The 22,718-nt window shown below is 53.4% G+C and overlaps 1 protein-coding gene across 2 annotated transcripts in view; it reads left to right on the plus strand.

Moving 5' to 3' along the window:
• The window catches only part of LTBP2 (latent transforming growth factor beta binding protein 2), an 84,924-nt gene that overhangs the window by 39,762 nt on the left and 22,444 nt on the right, over positions 1-22,718 (plus strand). For both annotated transcript variants that reach the window (XM_075151549.1, XM_075151550.1), the window contains 6 exons: positions 4,477-4,658; positions 5,973-6,143; positions 7,746-7,946; positions 8,319-8,587; positions 10,181-10,283; positions 19,181-19,255. In XM_075151549.1, coding sequence (XP_075007650.1) covers positions 4,477-4,658; positions 5,973-6,143; positions 7,746-7,946; positions 8,319-8,587; positions 10,181-10,283; positions 19,181-19,255 — 1,001 coding nt within the window. The remainder of the gene's footprint in view (positions 1-4,476; positions 4,659-5,972; positions 6,144-7,745; positions 7,947-8,318; positions 8,588-10,180; positions 10,284-19,180; positions 19,256-22,718) is intronic.

Here is a 22,718-nt window from a genome sequence, read left to right on the forward strand (position 1 = left end):
TTTCCATCCTCGCTCTTACCCTTAGGACAGCCACACCAGGGAGAGAACTTATGACAATGCAGATCCCTGGAAAGTGGACAAGCTCTGGCCATATATATATATTAAGATCCATCAGATGGTTAGGGGTTGCTAATGCCTTCTGGCCAGGTCTGTACTGATGTGGTGAGCCCAAGTCCATTCCCTGAGACCCTTCAAGCAGGCCAGTCCCCGTCTGCCCAGCGTGGGCTGACTCTGAAGGTTTGGAGGGGAGAACCTCTGTTTTGTATTCCCTGACCATGAGCCAGCCACTTGGCGTGACTTGGGGATGGATTGGGACTGACAAACTGAGATGGAAAGACGCCCTTCGCCATTGATTTCTGTGGCCCGGGGTAGGATGGTGTTACTCAATTCAGTCTACAAATCCCAGAGCTACTCTGCCTAGAATAGAACCAAATAAACAAATTAATTCAAAGCAAATCTGCCTCCTCCTGCTGCGACACACACTGGAATGCTTTGCCAACAGGATCCCAGTAAGATGGCTTTTCCTCAAGTGTTGCAAGCCATGGAGTAATGTTCCTCCTCTGTTTTGCTTTGTGAAGTTGGCACTGCCCCTCGCAGTGAGAGCATATAATCCACTTTTCTTTGTAACTGAAATGCTAATGATTATTTTATTTAAAGCCCTTCATATGTTGTTTTTTTGGTTTTTTTTTTACAAAACCTGATGATCCTGGGAATGACAGGAGTTGCTATAAAGCCAAGGGGTGGAATTCCTTCAGGCAGGCAATGGGTAGCGCTCAGCCAAGCCCTGCTACTTGCACATAGCATGCTCCTTTCCTCAAGGATAGATATGATGTGAGTATTTTCAAGCACAAGAGCTGATATTTCCCTGTCTTGTGCCACTGGTCACCTTCACCCGGCGACTCTTCAAAAGTCAGGGCTGAAGTTGCCCTCAAGTGACCAGCACTAGGACAGTGAGCGTTGCTGGGCTGAGGATCTCTCACCTCTTTTCCTTGGGGTGCTTCCATCTATGCAGTAGAACACCTTGTAACCCCTGCCATATTCACCCATAGGACTATGCTTGGGGTCTCTCACCAGAGATCAGAGAACAAACGTGCCTGAGCTTCCTCCCACCTAGCCTCCCTAGAGCTCCAAACAACTTTTCCTTTGTCGCTAACAAAACCAGCAGTAGCACACCAGGTAATAAAGCAGTAAGTAACAAGCACCAGAAGTTCCTTTGCTGGCATAGTAGGGCTGGATTAGTAGCTCAGAAACGTGTGGGCAGGTCATACTGGGCCCCCACGGCCATCAAGGGTAGGTGGTACTCTGCAGAATCTCAGGAGAGCTTCTGAAAGAGGCTGGTAGGGACTGAGGTAGGACTGAAGTAAAGTTCACTTCTCTGCAATTATTCTGATTAGCCTTGCTGATTATTGAAAAACAAGCAGTTTGCTGTCCTCATCTCAGTTTAGATCTTGATTTTAACAAGACGACAAATATTTTTATCAGCAGGTGATATCCAGGTGTTATCCACCTGTGCTCTTTAACCAATCCCACTTGCTCCGTCTCCATCCATGAATGACCTGTAGCCAGACTCCACTCCAAACAGCACGTGAACCTTCAGCCTGCAAAGCTGGGTGTCTGCCCAGCAGCACGTGTTACCTGCGCTGCTTCTTCTCAGGGCTTCTGTTCGTGCCTCCTCCCAGCAGCTCAGCCACTCATTTTCAAGGTTCTCCTGCGTTAGAAACAATTAGGTAATAAGTATCCAGACTGGGGACCTCTGTCTCTGGAATAAAACCGTTCATTCCTGGATTCCTGCAGCTCAAGGCCAGAAATGATCAATAGATCAATAGATAATCTAAAATCGTCTCCAGGACAGCACAGATTATGCATCTTTATTTAGATATATTTGCACTGTTCCAGTGATATCTCATCTCCCAGCAGCACACTTTCCTCTCCTGAAGCGATGGTATCGGGAGTTGGGGAATCCATTACTGGAGTGTTTTTTGCAGAAGGAAAACTAGCTGCGTGTGGGCGTGATTTCTAGTAGGGAATCATTTGGCTTTGGTTTGCAGATGTTTCATGGTTTGCCTTTTGTGGTTAGATTACAAGGCTCTTTACACCTGGTGTTTTGTTCCTGTGGAGAAACCTGTGCCCTGTAATCAGAGCACCTCTTCATCTTCTTTTTGCTAAATTGAAGAGATTGAATACTTTAGGTTTCTTACAGAAAGGCATTTTCACCAACCCTCAAATTACTTTTGTCATGTTTTTTCTTGTATCCTCTCCAGTTTTTCAACATCCCTTAGAAGATGTGACATATTTCACATCAGAACTAGATGTGATATTTTAGCATACATACTCCCTGCTGTGATGAGGATGTGTAGGGAGGCAAAAATACCTCCCTGTTCCTGCAGTGTTTCACTGCCCTAATGTCAGGGCATTGAACTGACATTTCGTATTTAATTGCTTGTCATTACCCCCGAAATCTTTTCAGAATTGCTGGTTTCCAGGATCGTCTCCTTCTATCTGCAGCTGCTGCCTGCATTCCTTCTTCCTAGAAGTGTAATTCTGCATTTGGCTCTGTTAAAATCCCATATTGCTTGGATGGATTTGTCCTCCACAGTGATCCAAACTGCTCTGTGTGATTGCTCTGTTCTCATCACGATACACCACATTGCAAATTTTTGTGTCAGCAGCACACATTATCAATGTCGATCGTATGTTTATTTCGAAATAAAAATATTTATTTCCAGATGAAATCCTTGAATCATGCCAGGCCTCGTACTGATCACCCTGGAACCCATCTAATTCCCTCCCCAGCGACAACTGCTTCTTGTGTTCTGTCACACAGCCAGTTTGTTATTCATTTCACATGTGCCTGATTGACATCAGTACTGCCCTGTTTACTTTTTTATCAGAATAGCATGGGCTCTCCGCCTGTCGGTGTGCATGTATGTAATTCTAGCGAATGATGAGAACGGACTCCTTTGACACGAGTGGTTCTCTATAGACCCTGTTGACTTGACCTCACTTGTATATTCCTTTACTTTAGTTCCCAATTAATTGACCTGTTCGTCATCTTTTCCATTCTGTTGTTCAGGGCTGATTTTGGGCTCGCTGACTGGCAATTACCTTGTGTATCATGCTTGACCTGTTTGAATACCAGCGCAGCATTAGCTCCCTTTCCATCTCCCTAGATCTTACCGTTATTCCAAGCTGTCTAAGCCAGGAATGTCAGTGAGCCAGAACTGCTGTCCGCCAACTCGTGTTGGATCATCCAGTCCTGTTGGGTTTAGAAACATCTCCCCTGTGCCAGCTGTGACAGGGAAAATGGTGACAACCATAAAGTGGAATGGACCTCTCTGGCCACTTTGGTGGGACAGAGCTGGTTTGCCCCAGCCATTCAGTCAGAGATGGAGGTGTTGGACAGGGTGTGCAGAAGACCTGTTGATGCTTAAGTTCGGTTGCAGAGGAATCCAAGGCGTGGACTTTCAAAGAAACTCAAGGGGCATATGGGCAGCCAACCTATTTTGGCCCCTGGTGTACTTTTTCCTTGCAGGCGGTGCAGGCGAGAGTGAGGGAGACATTTGCTGGTAAGCACAGAGCACCCTCTTGGAGGCTTCGTGCTGCCAGTCAGTAAAAAGGAACGGGAGCAAGTGCAGTAGAGCAAGATGTGCTGTTCTGTCAGTTTAATGCAAAGAGCCCTGCCTAGTGGTCTACATGGCTGTATCACGGAGTGTAAGAAGTGTGACCTTGTGAGCTCTTACAAAACCTGATGATCCTGGGAATGACAGGAGTTGTCCATAAAGCCAAGGGGTGGAATTCCTTCAGGCAGGCAATGGGTAGCACTCATTGAGAAGCCAACTCCTCCATGCTTAGTCCCCAGAAAACACCGAAAGCCATAAATGCAATTACTGCAGAAAGTTGTAACTGCACTTACAGGAGTGAGTTCTTGGTCATTTTCTCTTCTTTGGGACTCTCGTGAGCCAAGTTTTGTTTATTTGCTTGGCCTGCCTTCTCATCTGACTGCCTCGCTGGTTTTTCAGTGCTCATTTGGGGCTGGGAAGGCATGTCCTGAGAAAGCTCCCACCATAAGAATGAACTGATTTGGAGCTGCTTGTGTTTGCTGGGGGAGGGATGTGGTGGGGCGAGGAGCAGCCCTTGAGCATGGTGGGCAGACAGAGGTGCTGCAAGGCAGCTGGGGCGTCCCTGTGGCACGGCAGCCTGATGTGATGGTACAGGGAGGGTATCTTGGTGAGCGCTATGCCCTGCCAGGCTCAGGGCATGGGGCACAGTCCCTAGAGAGAAATGGTGCCATCGTGGTGACTGAAAGCCGGTGAGGAGTGGGGCCCTGCTCAGGTAGGCAGAGCTCTCTGTCCAAGTGGTGGCTCAGGCAGCTTGGCAGTGAAGGTTGCCGCAGGGCATCCTGGCAGACAGGCACCGTGGGTCAGTGCAGTTACTCAGTGCAGTGAGGAGTATCGGTTCATTTTTTCTCTTCCACAGGACTCAGAGCAGAATTGGCTCTCCTGTCTCCCCCCAGCACACAGGGCCGTCACGGACTGTCCGGCGCTACCCAGCCAGCAATGGCCAACTCACCTCTAATGCACTCCCCAGCGGGAATGGACATGAGCAGAGCAGCTCTGGGCCACACGCGGTTTCCCAGGAGCACACCTTGGCTGCAAGGGGTAAGGCCTTCAGGGCTGTCACTCTTTCGGGGCTTCTTGTTGGGATGTCCTGGGGAAGGGCAATGGTGTTCATTGGGGTCCCCAAGAAACCCTGGAATCCTAGAACTGTGCTGCTGGGTGGAATGGAAAGGGAAGGTCAGCATGGGCATTGCTGGGCTTGGTGAAGAAAGAGACCCTATCGAAGGAGGACAGATCAGGGGAGGAAAATGCTGACGGCAGGGGGAAGGAGCCAGGGGGATGTGACAGATGCTTCCAGGGGTGTTGAACATCACCCCAGCACTGCTGCCCTGAAGGGGGATTGCCTCAGTCTGTAGAAACAGTGTCTCCCAACTTCCTCCTCAGTCTGAGCAGCCCTCGAGGTCAGATTGTGCAACCAGCGTCTAGTTCTTCCCTTTGGCTGCCCCCTTGGTGCCTTCTGACATGAGCAGGGATCAGGCCAGGCTGCCGGGACGTGCAGTGGCTGAGGGAGAGCCTCAGCAGCTCCCCAGCAAGGACAGATGCAAGTTGTCTTCTCCAGCTTGGCTCCCCCTGAAGCCGTGCTTCCCCAAGGAGGCACCATGTGGCATTTCTGCCCTTATGAGTAGGGTCGTGAGCCTGACTGAAGCTGTAATCTGAAAGTGGGGATTGAGATGGGGAGAGTGAGGGGTGAGCACACCAAGCGGGGCACCCACAGAAACAGCTGTCTCGCTGGGCAGGGATGGAGGGCCATGGTTTGGAGCCAGCTAGTTCATGGTTACACAATAGTTCTGCCTGTTGTCCATTTTCTGCAAGCTCCCAAGAGCTCTGAGTGCCATTTCTCCCCATATCTAATGTGAGGATGGTGAGGGACCAGGAAGGGACCGCAGGTAACCGCAGGAGGTCAGCGGACGCTTACAGGGAGACATTGGTTTTCTCAAGCCCTGATGCTCTCTTTGATGGATACCAGTGTGGCTGTTTGTGGGGGAAGCCTTCCAGTGGTTTAAGGGCAGCCAGTCTCCCGGCTACTGACATGGCTTGAGAAGGAATATTGTCTAAAGCAGAAAAACACTCTTTATACTGGAATTAGTGTGTGTGTGTTCCTTCACAGGGAGTTATGCCACTACAACTGGGCAGGCAGAGCATGCTGCTGGCCATTTTTCATGTGCTGACAAACCCTTTACTGATGCTGGAGCACAGGACAGGCTGGAGTGAGCGAGGGGCAAGGAGAGACGCTGCCTTGGGGAGAGAGACAGACCCCTCCTTGCTCTGGGAATGCTTTGGAGCTTGAGCTGCAGATTACCAGCCCCCTGACCTGGAGATGCTGTTTCCACTTAGCACTGTCCTTTTCTTTCATAGGGGCCAACCTGACAGAGAAGATTAGGAAGATAAAAATCGTCTTCACACCCACCATCTGCAAACAGACATGCCGGAGTGGGCGCTGCTACAACAGCTGCGAGAAAGGAGACACCACCACTCTTTATAGCCAAGGGGGGCACGACCATGATCCCAAATCTGGCTTCCGCATCTGTGAGCACCCTGAGGGCCCCAGCCCGTATTCTTGCCTGCTCCCCCACTCTCCTCCTTCTGCCTTTCCTGCCTCTACAGACTGAGGGCTTGAGCTGCTATAAGGATGGGAGGAGATGGCCTCTCCCAGTGCCTTGGAAGATGTCTCCTGGGGTCTTTGGGGCTTACTCCATCTCTGTCTCCGGGGGAGGAAGACAGGCCTTGCCTCATTACTCTCTTTCCTGGGCAAGGAACTTCTGTTTCCATCCCACCCCAGGTAGGGGGGACACGTGTGTTTGAGTCAGGCCTGCAGCCAAGCCTCGCCACCCCCTCCTTCTCAGAGCCAGCTCACTGCTTTCATTGGCATCCAGTCTTGGGGCTGACTTTCATCACCTAATTTCCTCCTGTTCTCTCCTTTCACTCACGTGGCAGCCAGGAGAGCTGGCTGCAGGTTGCAAGCTATTCCTATAAACAGGGCTGCTGAAACCTCTGCTCGCCTTTCAGAGCTGCTGGGATTGCTTGTCAGGTCTCTGAGATACCCAGCTGTGGGTTGGGCACATCCTCTTGGAGCCAGTTGGTGGGAGCAGCCCACAGGACCTGGTGGGACTTGTCCTCTGAAAGCCTCTGTAAATCTCAAGTTCTTCTAACACTGAGAGACTGCAAAGTCTGGCTGTTGTGGAGACCAACTGGTACAGGGTTCATGGGAATTTCTGCCTAGATCCCAGTCCAAAGATGTATCTCCTTCCCCCAAGACTGGTTGCTGGGGTTGAGCAAATGAACTTGGAGCAGGGTTGGAGCTCATCCCCTGGGATGAACCTAACAAACTATCCTGGGATATGCATCTCATCTCATGCTGAAATGAGTCAGGATGATCTGTCAGGAAATCCCGTGCCTTGCCCTAGTGTCGCTCACACTGAGAGATGCTCTGAGTCGCTCCAAGCATCTGATGAGGCCAGAAAAGACATGACTTCGGTTTCATCTGTGGATGCTTTTTTTGAGCCTGTGCAGACGAATTGCTCCCAATTCTTTTGTCCCACTCCAAGCTTCTCCCACTTGAGCTGCTGGCAGGGCCAGGGCTGGCCGGGAGACAGGCTCTGAGGACGTGGCTCTCTGCCCGTTCTCTCCTTCTGCCTCTCCCATCCCCAGTGAGCTCCCTTCTGGGCTGGGAGTAAAAACCCTGCCAAGTGGGGAGGGGGCGATGCAGAAAAGAAGGAATTGTGCTGACTTGGCTGCATATGGCTGCTGTAGCTCCTGCCCCATTCTGAGAGATCCTGCTGTGCCAGCAACACCGCTTTGGCCCTGGGTGGTTGCCCCACAGGGCACGGGTGCCCCTGGCTGGCCATGGCCCCAGAGCCCAAGGGAGGGCTCATCATCTTCAACCCTGAGCAGAGCTCAGGGAGGACCCCAGCTTCTCCACCTGCTGCCTGCTGGATGGTGGTGCACAGCAGGGACCCTGGGTTGCCTCCAGGCTGCAAGTGCTGACCCCGGGCCAGTGCTGGGTCTGCTCCTTGGGCACTACGGGGCTAGTGCTGGCCCAGATCCAGCTGCCTGGCCTCCCCCAGCAACCCCTTGGCTACAGACAATGGCTCAGTTTCTCTGCTAAGCAGACCTCTCTTTGCCTTGCAGACTTCTGCCAGATCCCCTGCCTGAACGGAGGGCGCTGCGTGGGCCGGGATGAGTGCTGGTGCCCCTCCAACTCCACGGGGAAGTTTTGCCACCTGCCAGCTCCTTCTCTGGAAAAGAAGCAAGGAGGGAGAGCCCCAAAGACCCCGGCCGGTGGCTCCATGAAGCACTCTACCTACACCCTGCCCTTGTCCAACCAGCTGGGTGAGCGTGGCCGGGGGCTCCAAACCCCTCATTTCCCTCATACTTCTGAGTCCTCCTACTCGGGTGCTCCTCAGGTCTTCATTAACAGCCCGAGGAGGCCACTACATCCTTATGCTTGCCTTTTCAAGCCAGGTTGTTAGAAAAGTGGTTCCCTTAGTTTCTGAAGGGCTCAGGTTGGCAGGGAAAGTTTTTGATAGGTTTGTCCTGGTTTTGGGCCAGAGAAATATTTTTTTTTAGGTGCAATCTTCATCTAGATTTTCTGGTGGGGTCAGTCTACCTCTCCTCCCTTGTGATTTTGTTGATGACAAGATGCTCTTCAGGTGCCAAATTGTTGCCAGATAGTCACAACTGTGGTGTAAACTTATCTTCCAGCTTCCCTAAACCCTTCCCTGGTGAATGTGCACATCAACCACCCTCCAGAAGCCACCGTGCAGATTCACCAGGTAGCCAGGGTGCGGGGTGACACAGAGGTATCAGAGGAGAACAGCGTGGAGGCGGTCCTTGTGCCTCAGCCGGCTGCCATGCCCTGGTATACCTACACCCACGGGAACGGCAACAGCATTGCCACAGAGAGTCGCCAGCAGCAGCAGAGAGCCCCCGGACTGCTGGGGAGGTGCTTTCGGGAGGCTCTCCATGGGCAGGTAAGGGGTCACCCATCGAGCGTTGGAGCGTGTGTGTGGAGATACGTTTCTTGTTCTGGGGTACGGGTGCGTTGGCTTATGGGGCAGCGAGGGTGGCCTTTCATTGTGTGAAACTCTTCAGCATCAGCGTGGGCATCACGCAGGTGCCATGGGCATGGGCAGCAATGTGTTAGTTCTTGGGAAGAAAATTCCTTGTTTTGGCCCAACGGGGCTGCCTTGCCCTGACCAGGCTGTGCCCTGGGGCAGCACAGCCCAGACTTGATGGCTTTCACACACAGTCTCATTTAAAAAGGGTGCCCTATTTATAGCAACATTTACAGCCACGCTCTGCGATTATTGTAGGAAATGTATAAAACGTAGGAAAATTCCTTTCCCTCTCAGACGATAAATGAAAGTCTGATTTCCATGGAACGACGCCTTCCCGGGCAGCTTGGTTGGGGCTTGGGAAGCAAACACACGTGAGGGGCTTTCTCACCCCTGTCCTGCAGTCATCGTAATTTCTTATTTTGTCTTTCCCCATATGTTTCTCTTGCGTCACTGGAAAAGCATCGGAGGTTTTTGGCACCCACAGGAACACCTGTGAGCTCCCCCGGAACAGCTCACGCTCAGCAAGACCCCCTGGCTGGGCAGCCTGGGAGTCGACCCCTTCCCCACTGCTCCCCAGCCCTTTCTGGGGGGCTGCTCCCGGTTCCCATCCTGTCCTTCAGTCGCTCCCATCAGAGCCGTTCCTAGTGGGATGCATTCTCAGCCTTTCCCTAGTGCAAAAATAAATGACATCAGACCCTGGGGCTGGAAGAGCCCCGCTCCTCCATGGGGAGATGGCGGCTCTCTGCGCCTGGGAGCAAAGGGTGATGCACGGAGACGCTCGTGGATGCCCAGAGAGGCTGCAGGAGATACTGGGGGCGGGCGACGGGGGGCGGTGGGGGGTACCCTTGCTGTGCTTTCACCTCACCTAGCCGGAGTGATGCCGTGCCTGGGAGAGGGCGAGGAGCCCGGAGGGGAGCGCTTGCCTCTCCCCGCTCAGCCGCAGTCGAGCCGATTGGTATGCGAGCGCTGGGCAGGCGGCCACGCGCGCCTGGCCGGGGGCCAGCTCCGGCCTGTGGGCTACGGCAGCTCCGCTCTAATGGGGAAGCCTGTAATCCAGAGGGCCTTGCTGGGGGGGTGAGCGGGGCGGGAAAGAGAGACTCATTAAGCAGAGGAAAGTGCCTGACCGCAAGCTCCCCGCCGGGCTGGAGTGGTGCACCCATTTTGCTGGCTAATCAACCAGGCACGGGGCTGATCTGAGGGCTTTGCCCGGTGATATCATCTCTGGTTCATCTCCTGCTCCATTTGATGTCCCCTTCTCTCCGAGGGGTGCAGTCGAGGGAGTCTTGTGTTTTTCAATCTGCATAACTGTTTACTGCCTTAAACCGCATCCCCGATCCCGCTGTGTCCCGGTGGGGAGCTGTGCCAGGAGGGCTGTGCCAGCCTCTGACCCCAAACCGTTGTCCCGCCTGCTGGCTCTGCCGCCGCCGCACCAGCCGGCCGCAGCGGACGGGCGCGCGTCCCCTCCCCGTCCCACAGAAGCCTGATCCTCTGGTCCTCTCTCCACAGTGCACCAACCCCCTGCCAGGTCTGACCAAGCTGGAGGACTGCTGCGGCAGCGTGGGGCTCTTCTGGGGTGCGGACCGGTGCCTGGCCTGTCCCCCCCGGCCAGGTGAGTGCTGCCGTCGCCGGGGACGGCGCGAGGTATGGCCCACACCTTCAGCAAGCAAAAATGGTTGGGGTGCCTCGCACAGCTGAGGAGGCGTGGAGCAGAGCAGGGTCCCCTGCCGTGTCGCTCTCCTTTGCCCAAGGCCCCTGGGGACGGGCAGCGTGTCCAGAGCGGCACGCGGGGCCATGCCTGCTCCAGTCCTGCCCCGAGGAGTGCTCAGCCCCAGGCTCAGTGCTTTCTCCCCAAACTGCCCCTGCGAAACCCTGGTGCAGTCGGCGGTTCGCGCCATGCCAGCCCCACTCGGAGGGAGAAACAGGAAAAGAGCGGCCGTGATTTTACGAGGTGCAGTCCTAGATCGGTGAAGGAGGCTGCAGACTCGGCCCTATAGAGTTACGGGCTTGCTCTGGGCCCGACACGGGCTTGGCAGGGGCTCTGGAAATAACACTACATCAAACAATTGGCAGGAGTGCACCCGGGGTCCGTTCCAGGGGCATGGGCGTCCAGCCCTGTTTCTGCTGCGCTCGGGAGCCGGACAGGCTGATCCAGCGGGAGACAGGGATTCCTTGGCCACTTTGGTCGCGGTGCTCCGTGATGGGCACAGCCCCTTGCGCCCTTGCGTTGGAGAGGCTGTGCTGAAGGACTCCCGGCTGGAAGGAGGCAGCCCCGCAGGCAGCCGGTGCTGACCAGGTCCACTGCACGTCCAATGCAATACGGGCAGGGAGCTGCTCACCTCTCCCCTGCCGGCCTGCCTGCCTGCCCCCTTTCATCACTGCCTGGCTGCTCGTTCACATGCCTTCACTGGATCGAAGGACTGAAGTAAACAGACCCCATGGTCCAGGAGACACTAACCCCTGAGGAGAGCGGAGGTGTCCAAGGCGGCAGGTTTTGTGCAAGCAAGTGTGGTGTTGGTGCCTTCTAGCTCTGCCCAGAGGCTGTCCCACTCGCTCACGCGCACAATCCCAAGAGCTGTTTGCGTCTCGTTGTCCTCCCTCGATTCGGTTCCTCCTCAGCCAGGGGTAGGGCTGGCTGGAGCCAAATTCCTCGCAATCACAGACGAGGTTGTCAGCATCCTGGAACCCAGCGCAGATCTGGGGAGCTCTGATTGCTGTCATCTTCCCACTCTGCACGGCTCTGCTGTGGCCCCGGGCCACGCTGCTGCTTGCCTGCCCTTGTCCATGTGCCAGCCCCAAGGGAGCCTTGGGCACATGTGGTATGTGGATGACCAAGGTCAAACAAGGAAATGCCCCACATGGGCCTCAGCCCCCTCCTCTTCATGCCCAGTCTTTGCATCCCCAGTCATGGCTTTCTCCTCTCCACCTCACAGCAGTCTCCCTGTTACTCGCCCTGTCTCTCTATGATCCCCCCATTAGGAAGCAGGGGGGCCGCTTAACACTTTGTTTAGGCTGCAGGTGGCTGCAAAATCTCGGTGCCGCCTTTCTCTTTCTCCGTGCCAGGATGCTAGGTATCACTCAGTGGCCAGAGCTGCAGCAGTGATTGCTCTGCTGGACTTAGATCTTCAGGCTCCAAAATGTGTCTCTAATCACAGGCTTCCAAGACATGAAAACAGGCACGGAATACCCCCACGTGCTCCTTGCAGTCAGCCAGCCAGTAGAGCAAATGCACTTAAGAAATGCCTCCTAGCTGCCAGCAGGTCCCACTTGCACAGCTCAGCACATGCCCTGCGTCCCAGCAGCAGCTGAAACTCAAGGGAGGTTGTCGCTGCTGGTCTTCATTGAGTGGACAGATGCTTGTCTGGCTTTTTTTCAGATTAATTCCATGGGGATATGAAAAATGTATCCCCGTGGGTCTTCCGTCTTCCTATGCCACAAGCAAATCCCATTCTCAGTCCCTCTGGTTTGGGTGATAAAGTTCCCCCTTGGAGACCAAATGGCTCTTGTTGATTTTGGCAGGAATTCAGGCTAGTTGAAGGGGCCGTTTCCATCCTCTTTAACCGTGTGCAAGTATCTTCCTCCTTTGGCTACCTCTGATTGACTGCCCTGTAACCAGCCCCACATGCAGGAGACCACACAGTGGAAGTGAAAGGAGCTGTAAGGCCGACACTCAATGGAGGCAGCCTCAGAGAGCCCGGCTGATGTGAAGTGAGAAGCCCAGGTGGCTGGCATGCTTTTCTCTGGCGTGCTGTCTTTGCAGACAAGAGATCTCACCCCAGAGTGGAGCCAGGGAAACAGTCCTTTCTCCATGATCTTACTGCTCTAACAGAGCCACCGAGCACTGTGACCTCTCATTGCCCCGTGCCTCCTCTGCGAGGGCTCCCAGGTCCATGCCTGTCCAGTGTGAAGGCATCACTCCACATAGTTCCTGGTGTATATTGTAGACCACACCCCACACTCCCATCCCTTCTGTCTCCCAGTCTTGCTGGCTTGTGTTGTGCTCACTCAAAGTCACTGGGCTGTAGTTCAGTGACCTGATGTCTCGTGCACAGAGATAACATGTCCAGTGGATCTTTCCAGCTTTCTTCTTGGCACTGTGGTCTTCGGAGAGAACTTCTCCTTGCGCTCGTGTGTCCCAGGGAGGCGTGCACCAGAGCAGACTTGACAGCCCTGGGAATTGAATTCCAGCAACCAGAGACAGAAATGGCAGAAGCTAGTTCAGTGTAAACACTTACAAATGTACAGAAGTGCAGCCAGGCAAGAGCTAGACAAATGGAGAACTTGTTTGGATTGACTGTCTGCCCGAGACACTGATTGTTAGTAGAGTCTGGATACGTCCGGATGTCTCCGTCGACTGCAGCTTTCATGTTTGGTACGTGTTTGTGTGCAGAAAGACATCAGAGGAGAAGAAGAATCGGAGGCAGGCAACTGTCTGAGCGAACCTGCCATGACCAATCCCCGCTATTTTTTGTGTTTTGCTCAGCATCAGAAAAGCCAAGGCATTTGAATGCTTTGTCTGCATCCTAAAGAGACTATGTTAAAAGCTGAGTTCAGAATTAAGGTAGAGGTGGGGTTGACCTGGCCAGGACTCTCTGTAGCGGGTGTTACATTAGTCTCAGAGGTTTCCTTAGGCTCTGCTCAGGCTTTTGGCTGTCTCGTTTGCTGCTGGGAGGGTGTATATTGTTAGGCCCCTTCAAAGAAGTGGGCACAGAGATGGGTATTTAAGCAGGCTATAGTAGAAGTCGCTGGGAGTTTGCTGTTGCTCATGTAAGTCAGAGCTGAAGATGGAATCCCCAGGATATGTCAGAGACAGCCCTGGGAGAAAAGGGAGAGCTGAGACCTTGCTCCGTGAGCTGTTGGGGCACAGGCTGTCACCCAACCCATGAAAGAAAGAGATGAGCCAGAGGCAGGGCCCTGGAGAGTGGCAGGACACCTGCACGCTGTCGTGCAGCTGCAGTCCTTCAGCTCCTGCTGGAGATGGCTGGATGAAACGTGCTGCGCTGCAAGATAGGATAAATCAGGTGGAGACATTCAATGACCCTCCTGGGTCTTTAGTGCTCGGAGGAGGTGCTGGAGCACACGCTGAAAGGCTAGGACAGAGGGGTAGGAGCTGGAAGTTAAAACTCGGAGAAGACTGATGATAGAGGGAAAAGGGAATCGGAGGCTGAGGAAGCAGCTGATGTAGAAACACTTGGACGTGGCTGGGAGGAAGCCCAAGGACCAGCAGGGTATTTGAGCAGTGCTGGTGAGGAAGCTGCACTGAAGCAATGTCCTGTCCCGTGGCAAGCTCAGGATGCGGGGCTAGTAGCAGGCGTACTGCTGGGCAGAGCTGCTCCTGCTTACCTGCCAGACCATATACTATTTTGGGGTACACAGTGGTCTGTGGAGAAGAACATGCTGGAACAGGCTCAAGAGATGGTTCGTGAAAGTAAAACTAACAAGACCCAAGCTTCAGGTCGACACAGACCCCAGGGAGGGTGTGGATTTGGACACTGGTTTCCCTGAAGCCTTGGCCCTCCTCAGGCACGTGGGGATAAAGGAAACTGGTAGGGGAGAGTTTTTTCTGAAGGCAAGGCAAGGCGATCTGCCCAGAGCGGGTCACAGCCCTCCTCTTCCACCTCCTCCCTGTCCCTGAGACCACACAGCTCTGCGACCAGCAGTGCTCCAGGAGAAGCCCATACCGGTGATGGACACGCTCTCCTCTACTGTGCAGGAGCTACGATTCTCACCTTTCTGTGGGGGTTTGGGGGACTTTGTGGCTGTAGCAGTAAACCTGCGTCTTCCAGGTCCTGGTTTTTCACTGCCCGCTGTCCCTTAGTTCAGGCTGCAGTCAGCCCAAGCGTGGGCTGGGCTGTGCACCCACCAGTTGTACTCACTGCATATCTTCCCGGGCTGCTTTCTCTCCTGCCTATGGGTTTTAACTGCATTAAGAAACAAGTCTTTGAAGGCTATTGTTTTGTTTTCATTCCCAGTCCCCGTGTTTTTTCAAGTTTTTTGTCCTAGAGAAAAGTCTGAATTTCACTGGAAAGTTGGATCTTGTAATGTCTGGTTTGGCATCCGCAGCACTCCCCAAACAGACCTCCCACCGCGAGAGGGGTGGCAGCTCACCCATGGAGCCGTCGTCATCAGAAATGCTGAGCGGCTCCACAAGCTGCACGCTCCCCTGCACTGTGCCTGCAGGCATTGAAACAGCCACAGGAAGCCCCTTGAAATCAACCCCCTGGTCTGTTCTTGTTGTGATCAGATCAGAGAGGATACAGGGAAAAAACCCTGGAAATATGGGAAGGAGGCTACGGAGGGGGCTCATTCTGCCATTGCTACACCATGTGCCACAGAGAGTCTGTCCGAGACAGTAAAGAAGGGCTGGAGGTGGGGAAAGAAGCTGAAACCTCTGCAAGATTGTGGCAGTACCACAGAGAGCAATACCTGGGGAAGCACAGCATTTTCAGGACTGCCTTGTTCTGCAGAGTGCTTGTTTTGCCCATCATTCATGTGCAGTGTCGTGGTCTCGGCACACAGCAGCACAGTGTTGCAAAAGTGGGGTTTTTTTAGGTAGAGAGGCATCTTGTCCCAGCTGCAAGCCACTGTGGGAACAGAATGAGGTTCTCTCTGTTGAAATGACCTCAAAAGCCAACAGTAATTACCAAAGTCTTTTTTTCCTTCAAGCATCTTTTTCACCTTGAAGACCTTTATTGACCATGAGTAGAGCAGAGGGCTTAATTTTGTATCGCACATGCTGGTGCCCTCCTCACCCTTGCTACTGTAGCCTTTGTTGGGGCATTGGAGAAAGTCTTGCGGGAGCCTGCCTACCACAGACCACCCAGAGGAGAGGAGAGTGGTCATGATAGATCTGGATGGAAGGATTCGTGTCCTTTCCCTCATGTCCATTCTGCCTGGGAACTCAGCTTATCCCCACAGCCACAGCCCTGCCTACTTCTTGGTCTGGCATCTTCAGTACATTTTCTCCTTGGAGGCTGCTGTGGGGTCGGAGCTGCTCTGCTCTTCTGCCAGTGAGTTCAGCAGCTGGGGTCCTCTCTGCAGTGGAGGCTGATCTTCTCTGCTTCACACTAAACCAAGCTGAGGTTTGATTGAGTCCACCACCCCCACCACTCCAGACGCCACAAGACCATGCACTCTGGCTCCTTTCGTCTCCCACATGCTGAAAAACCCAGAGCAAGCAGAAGCGCCACAGCCATCCTCATGACTGCACGCTCTGTGCCCACTGCACGGGGAGATGCCCGGCATCCAGCTGGGGCTGGGGTTCTTCTGTGGAGCCGGTCCAGGATCTCCGGAAATGTCTGTGAGTCCTGAAAGTGGCAAAGGAGTTCAGCAAGGCAAGGTTTCTCAGACAGATAATGCCTTTTGTATGACAAATGGAAAGAGTTGAAAGAAATGGGCTAGCTTTCAGCAGCCAAGCATTTCCTCACTTCTCATCTGACCACAGGCTTGCCTCTTCCCCTTTTAACAGAGCGATATTGGCTGGCCTAAGGCAATGTATTATCTCACCCTACAAACCTTGCCTCGCTCAGGCCCTTGTGGCTACCACCACTAGAAGTGGTTTCTTTCCACTTCACCGTCAGCCTAAGCTTCTTCATCCCGTCTTCAGACAGCGTTTGGGGAGCCAGGGCCCTTGGGTAAAGCCTCTTCTCCTGGGAAGTGATGGAGAACTTCTGAAGTGTGCCTGGATGCTTAAAGATCATTCTGCTATGCTGCAAAACCCCTCTGCCTGTTTTCTGTGCATTCATTTCCCTTCTCATTCTGCTGTGCTCGAGTATTGTTCTAGCTGGGGACAAAGGTGCTGGTGGGAGTCCTGGGCTGTGGCTGCTTTGTGCTCATCTCCTCCTTTCTGGATCTGTGAGCTTATTGCACGCATGCTCCCCTATGAAAGCCTGGCCCTGCCAGGGATGTCCGGTGCTTGCAGAGCTTGCAGAAAGCAGCACCGGGCATTGGGATGAAGCAGAGCTGGAGGGAGTGATGAGGAGAGCCGAGGGGGAGTCCTGGTGTGCAGATACCTGGTGAGCATATCGCTTTGGTGCAGTGCCCGTGGGGCTGAAGTGCCCGGGAGGTGAGGCTCCGAAATCACACCCTCAGCAAGCCTCTGCCTGACGGATGCAGCTCAGCTGCTCCATCCCCAGCCTCAGGCTCCAGGAGCACCCCTTCCTGGAGAGTGTAGACAGACAGACAGGCAGACATAGGAGGCCGGGACCCCTCTGGCTGTGGGTGCTGACAGATTTCTGCCCTCTCCGATCATCAGATCGGCTTTTTCCCAGGCATTGCCCTTTGCTGGGTTCCACAGGAATGGCCTCCCACTCCTACCAGCTGCATGGGAGAGGGGTGGATGCTGATCCTGTTTGCAGGAAACTCAGGTGTCCTAGGCTGATTTTTCAGGGGTTTTTGGCTGTCTCTGCTGTAGTTCAGCAACATCAGAGCTTGTGGAAGGAAATGGTCCTCTGCTCAAGTAACCAAGTACAAAGCTGAGAGTTAATAGCTTACATCCTCCTGCAGCCACACGCTGTCTTCCCTTGCGGCCAGGTCCTGGCAGGAAGAAAGCAGCTTCCATCCAGTACTTCAGAAACTGTCTTGGTTCCCCTTGGTACAGAGAGATCTGCTCACATTACATTGCAGTTATTCTTTCCAGGGAACGCGAGTTTCTTTGCAAAATTAAGGCATTTGTCCGCAGCGTCACGAGTGATTTGCTGCAGTAACGAGCCGCGGGTTTCTGCGGACCGGAGTCGTACGAGTGCTGAGGTGGCACAAGACCTGCATGCTCACCCCCCATCGCTGGTATTTTCTGCCTTGCCCTCTCCCCAGCAGCATCTGGCAGAGGGATTCTGCAGAATCTGTTTCTCCGCAAAGGCTTTTTGGAGAGGGAGCGGGGCTCTGACACATGTCATCGCTGTTTGATCTCCGGCATGCTTGGCTCCCTGTCGGAGGGCTCGCACACAATGATGCTGCTTCCTTTGAGCGTCTGTTATCACATCGTGCTGAGGCTGACAGATGCTTCCAAGCACAGTTAATGCCTGTCGGCAGCCCCGAGCCCACAGGCTGCGGTATGGGAGGACCTGGAATCCCACCGGGGCGCTGAGCCTGGAGCCTGTGAGCCAGAGGTTGCTTTTCCCTTCCCAGAAGGTTGAAATATACCCAGCGATTCCCAGTATCACCAGCAACCCCCTTGCCCCTAACATCCAGATATTTGTAGCACCTCCTGGCTACAATTCATGACTGAACTGTTGAAGGGGGTGAATAGATTTTTTGTCTTAGTCATTCATCCAGCCACTGAGGATCTCTCTGCATCCAGAAAACCTTGTAGCTTCATTTAATATACCTGGGGAAACCAGGCTTCCTATTCTCCTTTGTGGTACAGGCTGGTGAACGGCTTGTTATTCTCCCGTCTTTTATTTCTGAAGCACCTTTATCCTAGGAGGCTGGTCCCTAACTTTTGCCTTTCAAGAAGTGTCCTAGAATGGCTTTAAACTGCATTATAGGGTCAAAGTGTCCAGGACAAAGAGTTATGGGCACATCTGTTCCCCAGCGCATTGTTTGTGTTCTTAATCTTTGCAGGCTCTTTCTGACCATCTCCTGCTGCAATGATGGTCTCAATTTGTCCCTGGTTCTCGAAAGCTGCAATGCGTTAGGAATCTGCCAGATCCTCAACGCAGCTATTGCCATGGAGGACTTTCCACATATGACACCAGGGTGTGAGCTACTGATGCCAGGCAGGAGGAATTTGAGTGGTGGGAATATGGCTGGATAGTCACTTAGCTGTTACACGCACTTCTTGTTTCCAAGTGTACGGTCCAGAAAATTAAAAAGAAACCCTACCCTGGGAAAATCCCATCCTTAGGCAAAGCACCCTTCTTCCTACCCCACCCCGTGCTTACTCACTTCCGAACCCGTCACCTCCTGGATTCCCTTTCCCTTGCTCCAAAATACAGTGCCTACATTTGACCTCCTTGGAATTTATAGGCCACATTTTACTTGCCTTTAAAAAATTTGGAGAGATTTAATTGTATGGGTTATAGGCCCGTATAGGCCCACAAAACTATTTTAAGCAGCAATTTGAAATTTTCTTTGATGAGAGTGATCGGGGCAGGAAATCACATGCAGTAAAAAAGGGGGAAAATGTAATAAACAGGCTCTGGGCTGTTATTTCAGCATCTTGTCAAGGACCTCTGTCATTCCTTTCACTCTGACCCCCCTTGTCATGTGCCACCTGGCTATCCGAGCTGGCCTGGGAGGAGCCGAGGTGACACAGTGATGGATACGAAGCACAGGCAGCACCTCTGGGTCACCACCTCTGGGTCACCATTTTGGCACCTGCCAAGCAGCAGAAGACACCACTCGGGAAATGTCGCTGCTCTCACCTTTCCCTCTGCCCTGGGAGTCATCAGAGGCCCATCCAAGGCAGACCTAGGGATGCTTTACCCTCCGCAAGAAGGGCAGAGAGAAGGTAGGATGCTGGTGGCTGGCTCTGCTGCCGGCATCCCACACTGTTTGCTTTCTTCCTAGCACATCCTGTGATTGAGAATGGGCAGGTGGAGTGTCCCCAAGGATACAAGAGGCTGAACCGGAGCCACTGCCAAGGTAAGGATGCTGCTTTTATCTCTCTCCTTCCTTCCCACATCCTGTCAGAGCTGTAATTATCTACACAAGTAAAATACAGTTACCTAACTCCCTGATACAGATCTACAAAGAATGTTACTTATAAAAATCTCTATGCTTTCATCAAGCATGAAAAGAAACAGGTAACACTGGACTATATGACTCAGCTGGTAAGCATAGTCAGCGCATAGTTGGGCCAGCACAAGAAAACTCACCTACTAAGTCCTACTGACAGAGTAAGGACCTATGTTGCTGCTCTGCTACATGTGAGTGTAAAAACACTTCTCCTATCATCTCAAGCAACAGAAATTCTGTTGCCTGATAACATTTGGGAACATTTTCGGCTTGTTCAGTTGTTCATTTTCAAGTGGAAGAGTGCCATAAAAGCGAGTCCTTCTGTTCTAAGTATGTTGCTTGCCCATGCTGCCAGGCTGCCCTGCCTGCCCCACGCTGCTGGGGTCTATCCATTTCTCACTCCGCGGTCCCTCAGATCTGTACGGGGAAGGCACCATCTCTCTGCTTTTCTCTCCAGTTCATGTTTATTTGTCATCTCTTGGCCCACAGGGCTTGTGTTTTTCTGTGCTCTGACTGAAGTGGAATTTTATGGTTCCCTTCTCGTGATTCATGATAAGCTGAGAGGTGTCATCTCGAAGATGCAGCAGGGAGCCTGGGCCCTGGCCATGCAAACCCAGGGCTGGCAATTCAATGACTCATCTCTTCTAGCTGGGACTTTCCACCATGCTTACTTAATTAATGATTCAGCCTCCCCATGTTGTCCTGGGGGAGAACTTTCAACAAGGCAACAGATTCTATTCTCCTTGGTGCTCAGATCTCATCCCTTATGTGGCCACAGTCAGTGCTGTGGGTATGAGGAACTACCTCAAGACATTGAATAGGAGTCGGAGGAGCAGAGCAGCTGAGCGACTCATGTCAGCGAGCAGAGACCTGTGGCGCCTGCTCTGGATTTGTGTCCCCTCTGGAGCAGGGAGAGGCTCAGCGCTCTGAGGAGCAGAGGGAGATGGCAATGTGGAGTTGGCTAGCAAAATGTTTTTGCACATGAACCATGAACCATGAACCAGAGATTCATGCCTCTGTGTGCTCTTCGTAAGCCGTGCTGGAGAAGTACAAGTACAGTCAGCTGCCTTGAGGTGCTTTTCCCATCTCTGCTGTTACACTGGGACATATGTCGGGAAGCCCAGCACCTCACTCAGGGTCCAGAGTGAGCAATTTGGCTGATAGCCTATGAGAGAGACTACACGGGGCCCTCTCTTGCTGGCCCAGGAAGGAGGGGAGCCAAGGGACTGGACAGCAGCTGATGGTTTCTGAGGTCATTGGCTGTAGGAGAGGAGCTGAACTGGGAAGAAGCTGAGCTCTGGCTTTGCAGGCTGTCATCAAAGCACAGATGAGTGACTGGAGGAGGGCCCTGGCAAAAGCCCTCTTTCCTCTGTTCTGTATGGACAGAAAGGGTTGTCTCTGGTGCCTTCTAGCAGAGGAACAAATGGCTTATCTCTGCAAGATCTCCCTTCCCTTCCCTTCCCTTCCCTTCCCTTCCCTTCCCTTCCCTTCCCTTCCCTTCCCTTCCCTTCCCTTCCCTTCCCTTCCCTTCCCTTCCCTTCCCTTCCCTTCCCTTCCCTTCCCTTCCCTTCCCTTCCCTTCCCTTCCCTTCCCTTCCCTTCCCTTCCCTTCCCTTCCCTTCCCTTCCCTTCCCTTCCCTTCCCTTCCCTTCCCTTCCCTTCCCTTCCCTTCCCTTCCCTTCCTTCCCTTCCCTTCCCTTCCCTTCCCTTCCCTTCCCTTCCCTTCCCTTCCCTTCCCTTCCCTTCCCTTCCCTTCCCTATCCCATTGACCAGGAACAAGGCTGCAATGAGTCTGAGTTGAGAGTGCCTGGCAGACCCAGTTAGGAAACCTCCCGGTGCTTCTGGGACCAGCCAGAAGGATGGCACTGGAGGGGGTGATGTGGTTGCTACACATGAGGCAAAGCTTGTCTTGGAGGCTGCAGGCTGGGGTGCCTGGAGATGGTGGCAGGAAGGTGTGCATGCACGGGTCACTGCACAGGACACACGCCGGCACCTTGGTGTCCGTATATCCTTGGTGTCCGTATATCCTTGGTGTCCGATGCTGACTCAGGTCCTTTCTGCTCACCGAGCACCGGTGTAAACCAGCCCGCACCTTTCCACCACAGGCTGCCTGGCCCCGCAGGGCTGTTTCTGAGGAGCACTGGCAGGCTTGTGCGGGGTGGGAGGAAGCAGCTGAGGCAGCTTACAGGTCTCAGTTTGCGGTCCCTGAGGCCTCTTCTTGTGGGCCAGCCCCATCCCTGCCATGTTGCAGGGGGTGGGAGTGCATGGCCCCGAGCACGCCTGCCTGCTTCTGTTCCCTGTGGGGATTTCCATGGTGGGTGGGTCCCCTGCTGCCAGTGGAATAGAGGGGGCTGGACTGAGGCAAGGACATGGCCCTGTTTTATATTAAGCTCAAAAAGCCCAGCCCTTGGTGCTTGTTTGTTTTGTGCTCTCATTACTCTAATTCCTTCAATCCCTTTGCTTATGCGGACGCTGAACACTTCATCTAGTTGGTGTGTTGGAATGACACAGTGCTCCGACCGTGCCGGGGGGTGACAGGGATGAGCCCCAAGGCTCCTCTGGAGAGCCCACGCCTCTTCTCTGAGTGGGGTTCCCAGCACATTTGGGGTCTGGCCACTGGTTTTTCTCATGAACTCTGTCCTGTGCTTGGTAAGGAGCAGGAAACCATTACATTACGCAGCCAAACCCTACTCCTCCCTGGCCTGCTGCACATCCCTGTAGTGTTGGTACTTCCAATTGACTGAACATCGTGGCCTGGTCTTGACGGCCCCTGTGTGTCTCAACCATGTATGGGGCAGCCAGTGGGGTGAACGGAGGGGTTTAAGAGCACAAGACTGGGGAGGACCTCTCAGGTCATTAAGTCTGAACTCCAGCTGTCATAGCTGGCTGTGCGATACCCCCACTTCCACCGAGCAGTGATGCTTCAGCTCCAAGGAATAAGGTAGTGCTGAGAAAGCCATTCCTGAGCCTAGCTGCTCTCAGTCCGGCTCTTCCAGTGTCTCCATTCTTCCAGGTGTCCCAGCAGCCCACCTCTGCACCCCTTCCACCTTGAGACAGTCTCTAGAGCAACACTCGGTGCTCTCGGGGCACCTGAGGTCTCCGCAGGGCCTTGTACACTGGCACTAGGACTGCCCTGCATCTTTGGAAAGTGTTTGGCATAATGCTGCCTAGCGTCACATTGGCATTTCTTGGTCTTGGCAGCTCGCAGCTGTCCTGTGAGCAGCGAGTGCGCCCAGGTCCCTCTCACTGCCTGCTCCCACCTCTTAGCTTGTAGCATATGTTCCTGTGATTTGTCCTGAGGTGGTGCTGAGGTTCATCCTGCTCCCGCCGCTCCGTGCTTCCATCCAGCTCTTCCTGCACTGCTTGTGCCT

The sequence above is a fragment of the Calonectris borealis genome, chromosome 5 (genome assembly GCF_964195595.1).
Source record: "Calonectris borealis chromosome 5, bCalBor7.hap1.2, whole genome shotgun sequence".
Classification (NCBI taxonomy): domain Eukaryota; kingdom Metazoa; phylum Chordata; class Aves; order Procellariiformes; family Procellariidae; genus Calonectris; species Calonectris borealis.